The 16609-nt window shown below is 32.9% G+C and overlaps 1 protein-coding gene across 1 annotated transcript; it reads right to left on the bottom strand.

Annotated features, from left to right (window-relative positions):
* Nucleotides 1-1505: 1505 nt before the first annotated feature.
* Nucleotides 1506-15340, bottom strand: LOC128222418 (uncharacterized). Its single transcript, XM_052931403.1, has 7 exons — nt 15314-15340; nt 14547-14769; nt 13207-13344; nt 4705-4831; nt 3655-4226; nt 1738-2931; nt 1506-1549 (listed from the first exon to the last, which is right to left on the bottom strand). Exons 1-7 carry the CDS (start codon nt 15338-15340, stop codon nt 1506-1508), a joined length of 2325 nt encoding a protein of 774 aa, XP_052787363.1.
* Between the last annotated feature and the right edge of the window lie 1269 nt (nt 15341-16609).

Here is a 16609-nt window from a genome sequence, read left to right as displayed (position 1 = left end):
ATGTAAGAAATGTAGATTTAAATGAATGTAAATATAAGTATTAAAATTCGACATGTTGCATTTTATCGGGGTATGGTATGCAATGGCGCAGTTCAAAATGTTGGTGGAGTCCTTCGGACTCCACCCATTTTGAACAGCCCCATTGCATACCATACCCCGATAAAATGCAACATGTCGAATTTTAATCCTTAATTAATACACACTAACACACTCACACACGTACACGTACACACGGTATACTTACTTCCGTAAAATTACGTATTTTCCCTACATGTGTGTATAGCTGAGCACAAATGTTTAATATTTAGAGTTGTGCACTTGGATAAGTGTACTTCAAATTTATTTGTCCACAAATCCGAACTCTAGTGAATATGTTAAAAGCGGCTATATCTAGAAGTCTTTCAAATATTAAAACACTGGTCTTTCGGTGTATGCTTTGTAAATCTTGCTCCTTAGAATATGTCTTAACATTTTTCGAATCAACGTTTAAGGATAAAACAACCAATCTTGAAAATATGTTCCCAATGTTGATACAATCATCGTGTAATCATAAAACGCTTATTCGTTGTGGAGTCATGTATACGACACAATATTAATTGTGCAGCGTTTGGTCAAGTTTGCTAAAGTGTTTATTGTGTATTTTTATTTCAATTAAATCATGAAGTATTTAATATTTTGAAGTGTTCGAATAACAACACATTTGTTCTTTGTTGGAAAACTGTCCAGAATATACACAAATAGGTACAAAGCATCGTTCAAAATAATCGTAAACAATTTAATTGAAATAACTCCTTTTTACTGCCTATATACAACTTTTATTTGGTTTTAGATATATGTCAAAATCAATCTTATACACAACGTTAAACAAAATAGTTACCTGGAATGTTCCATGTGTTAATAACGTTGCCATAAGCAGTGGTGCTCGCTGTTCCTCATTGAATCCTAATTGTAACGAGTGTAATCCCAACTCTTGTAGATTCACCACGTCTGAGTAAGCCAGATTGTGTAATACAAGTTCGGTTAGGTTTTCAAGGCCTCTTAAATCAAGATGTCCATTTCGTTCTGGACTTTGACGTAACAAGGCCAACCCCCCTGTCACATATGGCAATTTAAGTGATTTCATTTGTTTAAAACTATCAATATCACAGTGGTAAAATGTATCTATGAGGTGCTGTGGTGTTGGACTTTCCTGCCAACAGTCTAATTTTATATATAAATCTATATCGCATTCTCTTAAATTACTAAGATTCAAACCAATGACATCTTTATAGTGTAAATTTTCCAGGTGTAAGTACTTAAGACTTGTGAAATTCTCGAAATCAAGGGCATTGCTGTCGATACTATTTGCAAAATGGGATGCATGGTAGGTGTCCCCAAATATATTCAGTGATACTATGGATGATTTATTTGTCTTTATCAGTTGTTCTAAGACGGTTGCCTCCTTATCATTTACGGCTCTGTTTGTACTTATACGGATGTGTTGCAAGCACAGTTTACTGCCGGAGTTATCGCTCATGTCTAGCTCTATTTGGCCTTTTATGATCATGCCCTGGAAAATTTCCAATTCCCATTTAGAACAACCATATAAATCGCAAAAATTAGTGAACAGTTGGTTAATTGTTTTTGCCAGTTCTTCGGCAGCTTCTGAATTCAAACCACAAAGGAAAAGTAAGACATTTGACAAGCTTATTCCACTTTCTCTCCTGTGGTTTTTGTATGTTTGTTTGATATGCAAACAACATTTCCCAATGCATTCCGATAAAAACAGCGCCGCTAGGTATTCTTGAACTGATTTGTGAAAGAAGTAATACAGCCCAGAATATTCACCATGAACGTTTTTACAGGATATGATGCCAGACTTTAGCAATGCCTCTTCTAGATTTTTCAAGGTCGTCTTCTCCTGCTCATTTATTTCAAAAACAATTGTCTTTTTTTCATCTTCAGCAAATAACTTTTCAAAAGCTATTTTGCTCAGGGCACGTATGACGTCATTGAATTCGATTTTATATCCCATAGCTGGCCACCTCACATAGAATTCTTCCCATCGTTCACCCAGCATGGTTCTGTAAAGAACAGAGAGGTTTATATCTGCCAAAAGCTTTCCCTTGTACCATAGCCAAACGATGTGAGCTAACAAGATTGGACATTCACTGAAATGCCACATTTTTTTATGGCGAATGTCATCAATGCATTGATCACTTGATTTTTCTTTGGCGTGAAAGTTGTTCAAACTAGATACTATTTTCGCAACAAGTTTTTTAGGATACGTGACTCCTTCAAGCAAAATGTGATTCTCAATCTTAGAGCAGCCTATTTTTAGCTGAGCCAGTTTGTACGGTCTAGTTGTGATGCATAATATACATTTCTTCCAACTTGTATCAACATGGGGAGTTTTCTCACTCAGAGTGCACTTTTCAGGATGCTGCCATTCGTCTAGACCATCAAGCAATAGTAGACAGGTGTTGGTTTCCAAAATGTCTTCAAGCAATATCTTTTCGCTTTCTTGTTCTAATTTGCTCCTGGCAATAATATATTTCAATATCATATTCGTTATATTGCATTCATTCTTTGCCTCTCGGAGAATAACGTAAAATACGAATTCAAACTGACTTAACATTTTACACCATTCATCCGTTGACTGCCCCTCAAGTCGCTGTTTTATTTCACACCAATCATGAACGATCTTCTTGCATAGCGAGGACTTTCCAGAGCCAGGCTCTCCTTCAACAAATATCGTTTTAGCCATCGTGCCCGCTTTGCCTTGAAAAATGTTATTTAATTTTATAGGCCTTTTGACCTCTTTTCTTTCTTTTTTTTCCCTTAAAGTAAGTTTAGGCTCTTCGTATACTTTTTCAAGTGCATCATCAATGTCAAAGCGAACACTCATTATACTTGTATCTTTGTACTGATCAAATAGCTTATTTCTCAATCCTGAAAATAAAATTATTTGCGTTAGGGCAGATCTCCTTCCTAAATACTAAGTATACATATATACAGATATCCATATATAAAGATATCCTTCCAAAATACTATTAATATATATATTAAAATATTTGTCAACATAGAAATAAATGCCATGTTAGGTAGCTTTTTGGAAAATTCGATTGTCGACATTGATTACATTTGTAGTTTAAAGTATGATTAATGGAGCAATTTGTATTTATCGTGTAGCAGTCATGTTATTGTTTTAAATGTTATGTTTATTAGTTTATACCACCGGTGCAACCAGTTTTTAACTGATTATACATTAAGAACATATAGTCGCGTCGAATAAACATTTACTCTTTCTCTTACGCTCTTTATAAATTGTGATCTGTTTTGTAAACCTACCGATTACCATACCGATTACAACCGCGACAGACATGACACTGTAGCAAGACATTATGACGTCACATATCGTTCTGATCCCATATTTACTAAATAACCAAGGAATTTAAATAGGCTTTACAAACTGGGAACCGCAGTTCTTTTGTGAAAAGTAAGACACAGTGACGCCACATAGTCTTATTTCCCAAAAATAACTTTTAGACGCAGTTCAGCTTGTCGCGGTTAATGTTATCGAGTCGTAGGAAATTAGCAATTTAAAGGTTTTTCGTCTATTTCCTAGCCATTTCGCATTATCGATTTAGAAGAAATACTCAAAAATATGTTTACTTTGCAATGGGCTGCTTTCTAATGATTCTTCCAACTTGTTCAACCATCTAGGGTCAACTGGTCTAAACATAAGAATGTGGTCAATGTCCCCTTCTGTGTATGCTTGCTGTGACGGTGTTTTCGACTCATTGTAAGGGTGCTTGTTGAAATACTTGTGCATGTCATAATCTCTTATTAAAGGTGTATTTCCGCAACACCTACATTCCCAGGGATTTGTCAATACCTTGACAATGTCATTTACAAACTGGCTACCTGTTGGTTCACTGATAGCTTTTTGTTGGCTTGTTACGGCATTAAACTGTAATACCGCTTTTTCGCCCAGATTAAGCTTCTTTGGGTGACAGCAATCTAGAAATAAAATAACTTTCGTCACATGTTTAAGACAGATGATTTTCTTCTCAAGCTCACTGTCCGTCAGCGTATGAGTGTCTAATTGAAATCCTTCATCCCCATGATGGCCTGAATAAACTAATACCAGCGTGTTGATCTCTGAAGTATCAAAATTGCTGAATGCCTTCATCAATTGTTCACCGTACGTTTTCTTAGATTTCTTCACTGTGACTACATTGTCCCTGGAAAGAAAGCATATGTGCGTCAAAGGAAAATTTTGGATTATACACCGCATTCATTTTGGATAAAATACTGAATTATGCAAGTAGTTACTCAGTCTTATCATTGCTTTAAAGCCTGTTGTGACGGCTATTAACATGTGTTTACTAACTACAGTTATTCTTCCCTGCACATTAACCTTCACGTCACAAGATAAATTAATGTTTGACGTGATATTTTACTACATTGTCCCTGGAAAAGAATCATATGTATGTATTAAACACATTAACTTTGAATACAACGCTAAATTTTTCGAGTAGTTACTCGATCTGATCATTACTGTATACCCTGTTGAGATCATCATACACATGTCTTTACTTATAACCGTTGACTACCATCTTAAAACAAGCAAGCGACACTATGTACACGCCATAAATAAACTACTGACTATCATACCGTTTGATTAAATATATTACGTATATTAAAAACATTGAAACATACCTTACACCCATCAAAGTTGCTTTTGTAATGACTCTATCTTTCAGCTTTTCTATATCGTCTTCAAATCTTTTTGTTATGTCCTCCTTCTTATCTGTGCCCGCTATGAGAATGGCACCCCAGCGATCACCTGAAATACCCATACCTATCTTTAGTGCTATGCAAGATTAAGGCAATGACAATGTCGTCAACACAACGCGAGGCTAATAATCAACGATTGAGACAGCGGAAAAGTTATCAATATCAAAGGGGGGCCTATTATATAGTTATCAAGGCATCTAATGTGTATGTCATTTACACGGGTAAGGAGGCTACTTTTCAGTCATTAAGACCCTTCCATTATTAACATAACGTAAGAGGAGACTACAATAGAGTCACCAAGCAAATGTCATCAACACTTAAGGAAAATCCACTTTACAATGATCATTGCAAACCCTATGCTATCAACACGCACGGGAAGGCCAACATGCAGTGATCAAACCAAAGCAAATGTAATCAACACATGAGAGAAGGCCGCTTTACGGTGATCAAGCCAAAGTAAATGTTATCAACACGTAAGGGAGGCCACTATACAGTGATCAAGCAAATACCAAAAGCATCAACATGTAGGCCACTATACAGAGGTCAAGCCGAAGCAAATATCATAAACACGTTAGAGAATGCAACTATAAAGTGATCAAGCCAGAGCAAATGTTATCAACAAGTACGAAAATGCCAATTTACAGTGATTAAGCCAGAGCCAGAATACAACACCAATAAACGTTTACAATAATATAATATGTGCCACCCTGTGCTTTATGATTTATCTATTATCTACTGCAGTCATAATTTGATAGAAAACATATGCAACATGTTTAACAACAAAGATATCGTTACTGCTCATTAAACAATTAAATGAAAATTGATTTCTCTGACCGCTATACCAGTTATATAAATGGTTTATTCGTTTTTATTTATTTCCTCATATTTTTTGCACTCGAAAAAGGCGTGGTATTCATTTCCAATTACCTGGATGTTTAAATACCTGAAACAGTGTAAACAAATTCGATTTTCACGTTGAAAAATTATTGTGTCTACCTATTTCAATGTTTAACTTGTGGATTGTGCATTTAAAACGCGCGAGTACTAATCTGATTTTAAAAGGTATGTCCATTGTTAGATATTTCTCAGGAGTTAACAGTTGTTGTTAGCCGTTTGGATTAAGGACGTTTTGTCTTAAATATTCCTCCTTTAGTTTTATTGTTGAAGAGTATTCATGGTGTTCCACCATTTTTGAAGTCCCATCGAAGACTTTTCAAAGATTTTAAAGGCACGCGTTGTATGTATTATGCAAATATTGAAGTATTTTGATAGTTTCTTTAACTAATTAATGAATTCCTAATTGTTATTGTTTACAATATTGTTAATCAACATAAATTTCGGTTCTAAAGTGTTTAGATCTTATAGAGAACTTCATTTTACATGCTATTTTTTATATTTTAGTATTTCTGTTCTTTACAATCAGCTTTATTGTTAATTTCAGCTATTTACCACACTCGCACTACATGATACAAATAAATAAAAGTGTTCACGGTTATACTGCTGTCTGTTCATTTAATAGTGATGGGCAATCGGTTGAATTTACAATCGATAATCGGTTACAATCGGAGACCATCAACCGATTAGACATCGGCTATAATCGGATATTATAGAGCAGTGGTTGCTAGTGATATACTTGAAGGTAATGGGTATCACTTCGTCTCTGTATCTGAATTAAATATATAAACCAAACAATAGAACTTACATATTCATTTTTCAGGAAACTAACAAACATAAAACAGAAAAAAAATATATTTTTAAGTCAAAAAGAAAAAAAAACATTCAACTGAAATGTATACATCAGAAATTTCGAAGTCACCAGTATGAAAATACAAGTAAATGTTTGTTTAGAAATATTGTCTGGTCAATGAGATATGGGTTCATTCTACATCTCTTCTTGCTCATCACCTGTGATCTAGTTACTGTATACCTATTTTGCGTAAGCCTTTTTGCAAAGGCAACAATACGCCTTGCTTATGTCATGGTTTTTATTGGTTGGAGGTCCTGGTTTGATTTTTCTAAATGCAAAAAAGAGCCAGACTTTAGATTTTGCTTTTCCACCAGGATAATTGTACAGCATATCGTCATTGTCGTCTTCCATTCTTACGAATTGTACCCAAAGAAAAATGAGCCGAAATGCCGGCAAGATAAAAAAATCGTAAATGAATACTGAGTAACCTCCCTTGATAAATTTGTTTGATGTTCCGCGATAATCGATTATGATAATTTACAATCGATTATCGCCGATTTTGAAGCTTTCCGATCAATTTTCGATTATAATCGATTATCGGCCCATCACTATCATTTAATAAAACAATACATAACAAACAGTGATTTAAAACACTGATAAGTGTCGCATCGCGATGAAGTAGTAACATCATTGTGCCAAGTTTGGGACATGCAATCGTTTAAACGCTGCTTGAATGTATATGAAAGTAAATGTATATCCCCAACGTCCTGCAAGATCCAAACATAACCAAAGCCAAACCTAAACAGCAGACTTTTAACACCAGTCTACCCACCTTATCCGGCGATTTTATCATTTTATTGCAATTCACTGGATATCTTTGATTTGGCATTTGCAACGATTTGCACCAAAAATTGATACATTTTGAATTATATACAATGCAAAGTGGAATTAGACCGCATTCCCAAAGTACTATATACTTGTATTTACAGTCGAATTTACTCCAAGAAAATATCTACAAAATTATGCTTGAGCCCTTTCTATTGCCTCACTATGTTCAAAGCCCCATATTTTAGACCCGAAGGTGAGAATTGGAGTTACCATACTGTCAAATAGTTTAAATATATCAGAATGCGAAAAATAGCCTAACGGCTTTTGTTATTGTTGTATGGAAAAGGCTGCTTTGCGTGCATGTGACACCAATTTAGTTTTAGCCGTTATCCAGGAAAGTTTCGGGGTAAACAATAATCCCATATATTTGTATATGGATACGGTGTTAATTTGATTTCCATTTAGAAACCATTTCTCATAGTTACGTAATGGGCCACCGTTCCGAAAAACTATTATTTCTGTCTTGTTTAAATTCACTTGCATACTCGTATCATGACAAAATCTAGAAACAGCATTACGCTGCATCTGGAGATTGTTTGCCGTATCTGCAAAGTTCGCTACATCGTCAGTACACATAAGACAAACAATATCAAGCATATCATTAGTTATAAATATGCTATTTTTGCATGTGTCTCTTAAATGTGCTACTAAGTCATTGATGTAAAGAGAAAATATTTTTGGTGAATTCAAATCCCCCTGTCTGGTGCCTACGTTACATAAAAATGATTGGGTAATGTTATTTCCCTCAATTTTTACATGGGCGTTTAATTTTGAATACATTGACTTAAGAATTTTTAAGATATTTCAATTAATGCCCTTTTCTGAAAGGCTAGTGAATAATTTAAAGTGTATAAGGGAACCAAACGCTTTCTGAAAGTCTACGTAAAAGACATAGAAGCGGCCCCCCAAATACAACATTTGACAAAACCGGTAGATATATCATTATGAATATTGAAATCAATGAGACTATCTATACCTTAATAAATCTTTATGCTCCAAACGATAAAAAAGAACGTAATATGTTCTTTGAAAAAATATTAAAATTAGTGCAAGAGTTATCTCAGGGGTTAAACGTCATAGGTGGAGACTTTAATGATACACTAGAAATCCAAGATAGGGTATCACGTACACACGGAAATCACAAGTCAAACGAAAATCTTCAAAAAATTATTAAATCAAACCATTTAGACGATATTTGGAGGTCATTAAATAAAACTAATTTACAATATACGTGGAGAAGAAAGGGTAACGTTGAAAGAAGCAGAATTGACTTCTGGTTAATTGACAAAAACATAACTCCATTGGTGTACTCTACGGATATTAGGCCTGACTTGATTAAATATACAGATCATTTAGCAATTTCATTGAAACTTAGGTCACCAAGTACACGGGGTCCTGGTTACTGGAAATTAAACAATTCTCTTTTAAAAGACCTTCATTATTGTAAAAAATATAGAGGCCATTATTGAACGCTCAAAAACATTAAATATCAACTCTCTGCAGACTAAATGGGAAATATGTAAACATGAAATACGAGAATATTCAATCAGTTTTTCTAAACAAATGGCAAGAAACAGAAATAATCATTTACAAAAACTTGAAAAACAACTAAGGGAATTGCATGCAAATGACAATATCAATCACCAATCAAATGATGATGTAATACAACAGCTAGAAAATGAAATTCAAAATATTTATAATGAAAAAGCAAAAGGTGCTCAAATTCGATCTAGAGTAGAATATCTTGAAGAAGGTGAAACTAATTCAAGTTATTTTCTTAATTTAGAAAAGTCTCGTCAAAGCAGGAAAACGGTCACTTCATTAAATATAAACGGTAAAACAATTACTGGTATAAATGAAATTCTTAAAGCAGAGGTTAATTTTTATAAAAATCTATACTCGGCTCAAGCAGTGTCGACAAACATAGAACATTATTTTGAAAATATTGAAATAAGGCCAAAACTCACAGAGACTGATGCCGACTTATGTGAAGGCCATGTTACTCTGAACGAGTGTACAGACGCCCTTAATGATATGAAATTAAACAAAAGTCCTGGCCTCGACGGACTTACTGCGGAATTTTATAAACATTTCTGGTATACAATTGGTAATTTTTTAACGGATACTTTTAATGAATGTTTTGAGAAAGAAGAACTTACATACTCCCAAAAACAATCTATATTTTCACTTCTGTACAAAAAGGGAGACCCGGGGAGTATGGAAAATTGGAGACCAATATCATTATTAAATATCGACTATAAAATTCTTGCAAAAACATTAGCAGCCCGACTTCAAAAAGTCTTACAAAAAATTATCAGCCAAGACCAACAAGGGTACATTAAAAATAGATTTATTGGAAACAACATCAGACAAATACAGGATATCATAGAGTATGCTGAACAGACAGATTTGGAAGGGGCAATAATATTTCTAGATTTTAAAAAAGCATTTGATACGGTTGAATGGCCTTTCATGATGATTTGTTTGGATAAATTTGGGTTTAAAGAAAATTTTAAACAATGGGTAAAACTTATCTATAAAAACATTAATTCACGCGTTACTAATAACGGATGGCAATCTAAATCTTTTAAGGTAAGTAGAGGCATTAAACAGGGATGTCCAATCTCTGTTATTCATAATTGTTGTCGAAATTCTCTCGTTAAAAATCAAGGCTAGCGAAAATATAAAAGACATTAAAGTGTCAAAGAATGCATACATTAAGATAACACAACTTGCAGATGACACTACAGTATTTGCAAAAAATGAAAATGAAATCTCTGTTATTTTAAACATAATTAATGATTTTAGTCGCGTTTCCGGTTTGTATTTGAATAAATCCAAAACCGAGGCAATATGGATAGGTAAACTTAGAGGATGTAAAACTGAAAACGTTTCTGGTATCCAATTTAAAAGATATATCAAAGCACTAGGTGTTTACTTCGGTACGAATCTAAGCCAGATGCAAGAACTGAATTGGAATGACAAGATAGAAAAAATCAAAGTAAAAATTAATCATTGGAATAAAAGAACACTGACATTTTATAGTAAATTAACGGTAATAAAATCAATTCTTATATCTAAAATATCATATATAATGCAATCCCTTTTCACACCAAAGAAGGTACTTGAAGAATTAAACACATTATTTTTTAAATTTCTCTGGTCCAATAAAAGTGAGAAAATCAAAAGAACAACACTAATCGGTAATAAATTAGATGGGGGACTAGAAATGGTTGATATTTTTACATTCTACAAAACCCTTCAAATTAAATGGGTTAAAACACTTAAGAAACCAGAAATAGCAACCTGGAAAATAATACCGCAATTATATCTAAATCAATACGGCAAGAACTTAATCATATTTAATATGAATATAGACAGCCTAAAATCTCTGCCAAAAGTAAAATTAGAACTACCACTTTTTATAAACGTGTTTTGGACGCTTTTATTGAACTAAAAAATCCTGCTCTTGTTACTTTTCCAACATCCTTTACAGAAATAAGAAAGCAAATCGTATGGGGTAATCGCTTTGTTAAAGAGAAGGGGAAATCCCTTGTATTTAATAACTGGATCGAATCTAATTTTATATATGTTGACGATATATTCAAAGATGGAAAGATCAATAAAGCATTTATATTAAATAGATTAAAATCAAAATCTAATTGGATATCGGAAATACACCGCTTAAAAAAAGCTATTCCAACAACTTGGAAACAAACATTAAACACGCATCATTCAATAAGAGCAAACGTTAGAACAGACTGTACTATAGTATTACCGAACAAAATTAAGTTCATGAATAGCACTAATAAATGCATAAAACAACTCTTAATTGGCAAGAAATTCACAAAACCATACACACACAGGTCATGGGAAACAGAATTTGATGATACTCATATTGCATGGAATTCGGTTTATTTTGTGTTGAATAAAAAAATATTTGATAATCGAATCAAACAATTTAAGTTCAAATTGATTCATAGAATAACAGCTACTAATAAAAACCTATACACCTGGAAAATAAGATCTAATCCAATGTGTTCCGTGTGTAATGAAATGGAAGATTTCGACCACTTTTTTATTCAATGTAGATATGTAGAACATTTCTGGAATGTTATAATTGGTATATTCAAGAGTTGTAATTTTGAACATTCATTTAAATCACTTAAATATATTGGTATAGGATACAAAGTATACAGTAAAGAATACAATGATATCAATATACTGCTAGCCTACATTGGATTTGCAATATATAAATCATATATGATGAGTAATAGACGCAGAACAAATATAAGCATAATTAACATTCTTAAGGCGAGTTTAGAGACGCTTGTTTTATACTTGCGCAAAAATAATAAAAATCATGATATGATATTTATTTTTTTCGAAAAGCTTAAACGTTTGTAGTAAAATAGTGTTGTCGTTTTTATTGTTGTTTTTTTCTTAATTATCTTCTGTTGTTGTTTTTTTTTCTTTTCGATTGTTTCTACTATTTCGCTTTTGTAAGTAGACATCGTGAGAACTCCCATATTTTCAGTAGATATCATACTCATTAAGGACTTCTATGTTGATATAGATTTCCTTCTAAAATGAGAATTTGTTTTGTTGGTATTGTGTTTTTTTGTTGTTGTTTTTTTTTTGTTTCTTTGGTTTTGCCTTATTTTGATACCTTAAAAATTTCCTTAATCAATCGATTTAAATAGCAATATATTGTTAAATAATATAAACGACAGTATGTTTTATTTCAAGACACAAACACAAACAGTTTTGATACTTACTGTCTTAAATATACTCCGATTTGATATCCATAACCTTTGTGTTTCAATGTATATATATATATATATATATATATATATATATATATATATATATATATATATATATATATATATATATATATATATATATATATATATATATATATTATTTTAACCAATAAACGGGCCATCGGAAATGGTTCCAAAAAAAAAAAAAATTTGGTCCGAGCATTAAAATACCCAAAAAGGAATCTGGATAATTATTATGTTGTTTTCCAGTAATAATATAACATTAGTTTCTCCCATCGTATTGTAAATGGTAGATCCCTCTGGGGACACATATGCACAGAACATAATAATATCGTTCATATTTTCATATACACTAGATTTCATACATAGCATCAACATGCTAGCGGTTGCAACTATACAGTTGTCAAGCCAAAGCAAATGTCATCAACAGGTAAGGGTAGGCCACTATACAGTGGTAAAGTAAAAGTCAATAGCATCAACTTTTAGGAGAAGGCTACTGAACAGTGATCACGAAAATGCCAACGACACTTACACGTAACGGGAAACTGCTATACAGTTATCATGGCAATGTGTATGTACCTCATAGGCAAAAGGAGTTCTTATGCAGTGATCAAGGCAATGCAAATGCTACAAACACGTCAGCAGAAATTTCTCTACAGTATCATGGGAAAGTGTATGCTATGCGCACGTAAGGTATTGTAACTACAGAGTAGCCATTGCACATCAAATGTTACCAAGATGTAAGTGGTATCTACTATGCATTGATCAAGCCAATACCAATGTTGTCATCATGTAAAGGGGGGGGGGGGGCTACTTAAGGGTGATCGTTGCAAGCTCAATTTTTGCATCTCTATAAAAATTATACATTCAGAAGGATATATATATATACGTTTAAATAGCATACGAACGTATTTCTTTAAAACATAATTTATAGTCTGAATTCAATTTTACTTTATTCACATCAGATCAATAGTCAGCAATTGGTCAGGTCTTCATTTTCATTGATGCTTTACAGTATGATAGGTATGAAATACATGTTTATGCTCTCTGTATATTGCTCACCAACTGGGGACTGTATTTTCTCTTGATCACACGAGTGGCACTTGACGGGATTGTATCGCAAGTTCCACAGACAACCAACGCACATCTTTATTTTTGAACGACAACTTATTCCATGTTGAAGTTTGACGAAAGTCTTCTCTGAAATAAATATTCTTTATAAATATATTACATTTTAAAGTTTCATTTTCCCGCTTACATGTGATATACGATTGCAGCATTTAATGAAGAAAATATGTTTTTATAAAATGTGTACATAACTATTTGTCCTTTGTATAAAAGTTCCAGAGCAATCCACGTACAATACTTTAAAAACATCCCTGGTTTGCTAGTTATAATTAAGCAATGTAAAATACGAAACTGTTTTCCTTTGTTTGGTATCAACCGACGATGTATAAAACGTTACTTTCTATCTGATTGCTTGTTATAAACCACCATAGTTAAACAGATTCAACGGTACTTTCTTTCTGTTTGCTTGTTATAAACCACCATAGTTAAAAAGATTCAACGGTACCTTCTTTTTGTTTACTTGCTATTATCATAACATGCATAATACGTTACTTTTTTGTTTGCTTGCTATTCACATAAAATGCATAATACGTTACTGGTTTGCGTGTTACTAACCAGAATTGTAAAAATATCCACGTTTCTTTCATTTTGCTTGCTTGTTTCTTACCGACCATGTTTAACACATTTATGTCCTTCTTAATATCAACGAGCCATGTAAAATACGTAACTTTATTTTGTTTTCAACAATCCGCGCAATAAACGTTATTTTTGTTGAGTAATTATTAATCATCCATATCAAATACGTTACTATTCTTTCCTGGTTTGCCAATACGATACATGTAAAATACATTAGAAGAACCCCGCCTCTAAGATACGCGGTATCTAGGAGTTTTGTTAATGTGGTACACCAGACTGAAGTAAATTGTATGCAGTACGCAGAACCTCACAAACTGGCATCTGTGATGCGCAGACTTTCAATACAATTTGTATAACTTGACACGAAGTATCTTGAAAAATACAAAAGGTGTAATTGAGACGCATTGGGAATTGGGCTAGACTCTCTATGCTCCATTCAAAGTTATCATTTAACATTTTAAACTATTTTCCGAGTTGTTTTTGTATAAGCTAATGCATATTTAACAAAACTCCCTTCAAACTTTGTTAAGAATGTTTATTTTATTGAAGTATTGCGGTCTGTTTTACTTTTTATTTTAAAACTCTTAAAGTTAGGTTACAAGTCGCAAATGCATGGAAAATGAGGCGTTATTAAAAATAGCACACTTTATTGTGAATAATAACACTTTATCATGAATGAAAACGTAACTATACCATACCGGGCTTATTTACGCAGCAAATATCACACTTGTCTTTCTTTTTTCCATCTGCGTCTTTCTTTTTTCCATCTGCGTCTTTCTTTTTTCCATCTGCGTCTTTCTTTTTTCCATCGTCGTCTTTCTTTTTTCCATCGTCGTCTTTCTTTCTTCCATCGTCGTCTTTCTTTTTTCCATCGTCTTGCGATGGAGTCCAGTACTTGATATCCTCTCTTCTGAGATCCGACTGATAATGAAATTATTAATATTACATGTATTATTATTATTATTATTATTATTATTACATGTTCTATTATTATTATTATTATTATTATTATTATTATTATTATTATTATTATTATTATTATTATTATTATTATTATTATATAAACGTATCGAAGATTCATCAGTAAATGACATTTAATATTTACTGAGTGATGATATTGCTGCAGAAAAGGAATGCTGTCAGATTTTTACATTCACGAACTTACGATGATTCTATGTAAATTAACGAAAAGTCGTGGTAATTTGAAATTCACTATTTTCTTGCAAACCAGATACAACAAAGCGTGTTTAAAGCAATCAAATGACTAAATATTTAAGTTTTTTTGTTCGTTTTATGTAGTTATCAAATCAGTTTAAATCACTACTACCTATTACAGAGTTTGGCTATGAACATATAGCATGCCAATTTCCTCTATAACCCACCCATCGGATCGAATCTAATATGAATAAAAAGGATATCGAAGCACCATTCGAATTTGTACATGATTCAAGACAAATATTCTTACCTCTAATTTTGTTTTTATATCTGTCATCGTAACAGCCTGAAAAAGTCAAAATAAAAACTTTCCAAATGTCTGGAACCTTGTTAATAATACACACAATCCTACGGGACGATGCCAATTTCGATTAACAAAACTCTGTTAAGATTCAAATGGATAAAATTTTATCAATACTTTTACGAGAGTTAAAGTAGAACACAATTACCGAAAAAGACAGAACACATATTTATCAACATATGCTTATATTAAAGGGGCTGCACTCCGTATGATGAAAAAAGCGAAAAAAGAAAATTGTCGAAAACTGACATTAATTTGGTATCGATGTGTACAATGCATTGACACTTACTAACTGCAGTAGCACATAGTTTACAATTAATTTCTTTTCGCTGTTTTTTCATATTTTTCCATTAAAGAAAAAAAATACGTATGTCTAACTAGTAGAATTTATTCCTTTTGCGTGATTGGCTAGTCGATGTTATCGCGAGATATTACCAAGTTAGGTGTAAAGCTTAAATTTTCAGCGTTTAGTGTAAACTTTCGTAGCAGAGTGAATACAACACTGGACTGCAATTATGGCGATACCGGTTCGAACCCGGTCTCCGACTCGACTTTTTTTAACATTTTGGTATTTTTGTTTACAATTATGATATCAAAGAGTAAAACATTTATTAAATAATCGTCTTGAGATTCGTCACAGAAAAAAAAAACATTTTGGTGCCAATCTGGTGTATAGTCCCTTTAAACATTCGATTACCGCGATGGGATGATCAGGGTGTTTGATGCTGTTTTAAACTATATTCTAAATACTCAAGCTGACACATGTCCGAACCCTTATCAGCAACATGACAATATTAGCCTTATCTAAAACCACCCACCCTCTTGTGTCAACATTTTCTCTTCAATTTCTCGTTTCATGTCCGTTGATTAAATTGAATTAAAAGCGTACGGATAGAGAGCTATATTTGTATCATCAATTAATCAACGAAAATAAGGATGAGAGGAGTTCATATTTACCCTTTTTATATGTGCAAGAACATCTGGTGTTGCTTCCTTCCCACTTTGTATAAGGACGTCGTGTGCCACTACAGATAAAAGCAAAACATATTCAAGACAGACGAATATATCATTTACATGCGATGTCGTAGTAGTAGTCGCGATTGCAGTAGAGTGGCTGCAGTAATGTTTATGGTGTTTTAAAAGTATATATACTAGGATAAAAAGCAGAAAAAATACCCTAGCAATAGTAACATTAATAGTAGACGTGGTAGTAGTAGCAGTAGTAGTAGTAGTAGTAGTAGTAAT

This window comes from Mya arenaria, chromosome 16, assembly GCF_026914265.1.
Source record: "Mya arenaria isolate MELC-2E11 chromosome 16, ASM2691426v1".
Taxonomy (NCBI): domain Eukaryota; kingdom Metazoa; phylum Mollusca; class Bivalvia; order Myida; family Myidae; genus Mya; species Mya arenaria.
This window is presented reverse-complemented; position numbering and strand designations above follow the sequence as displayed.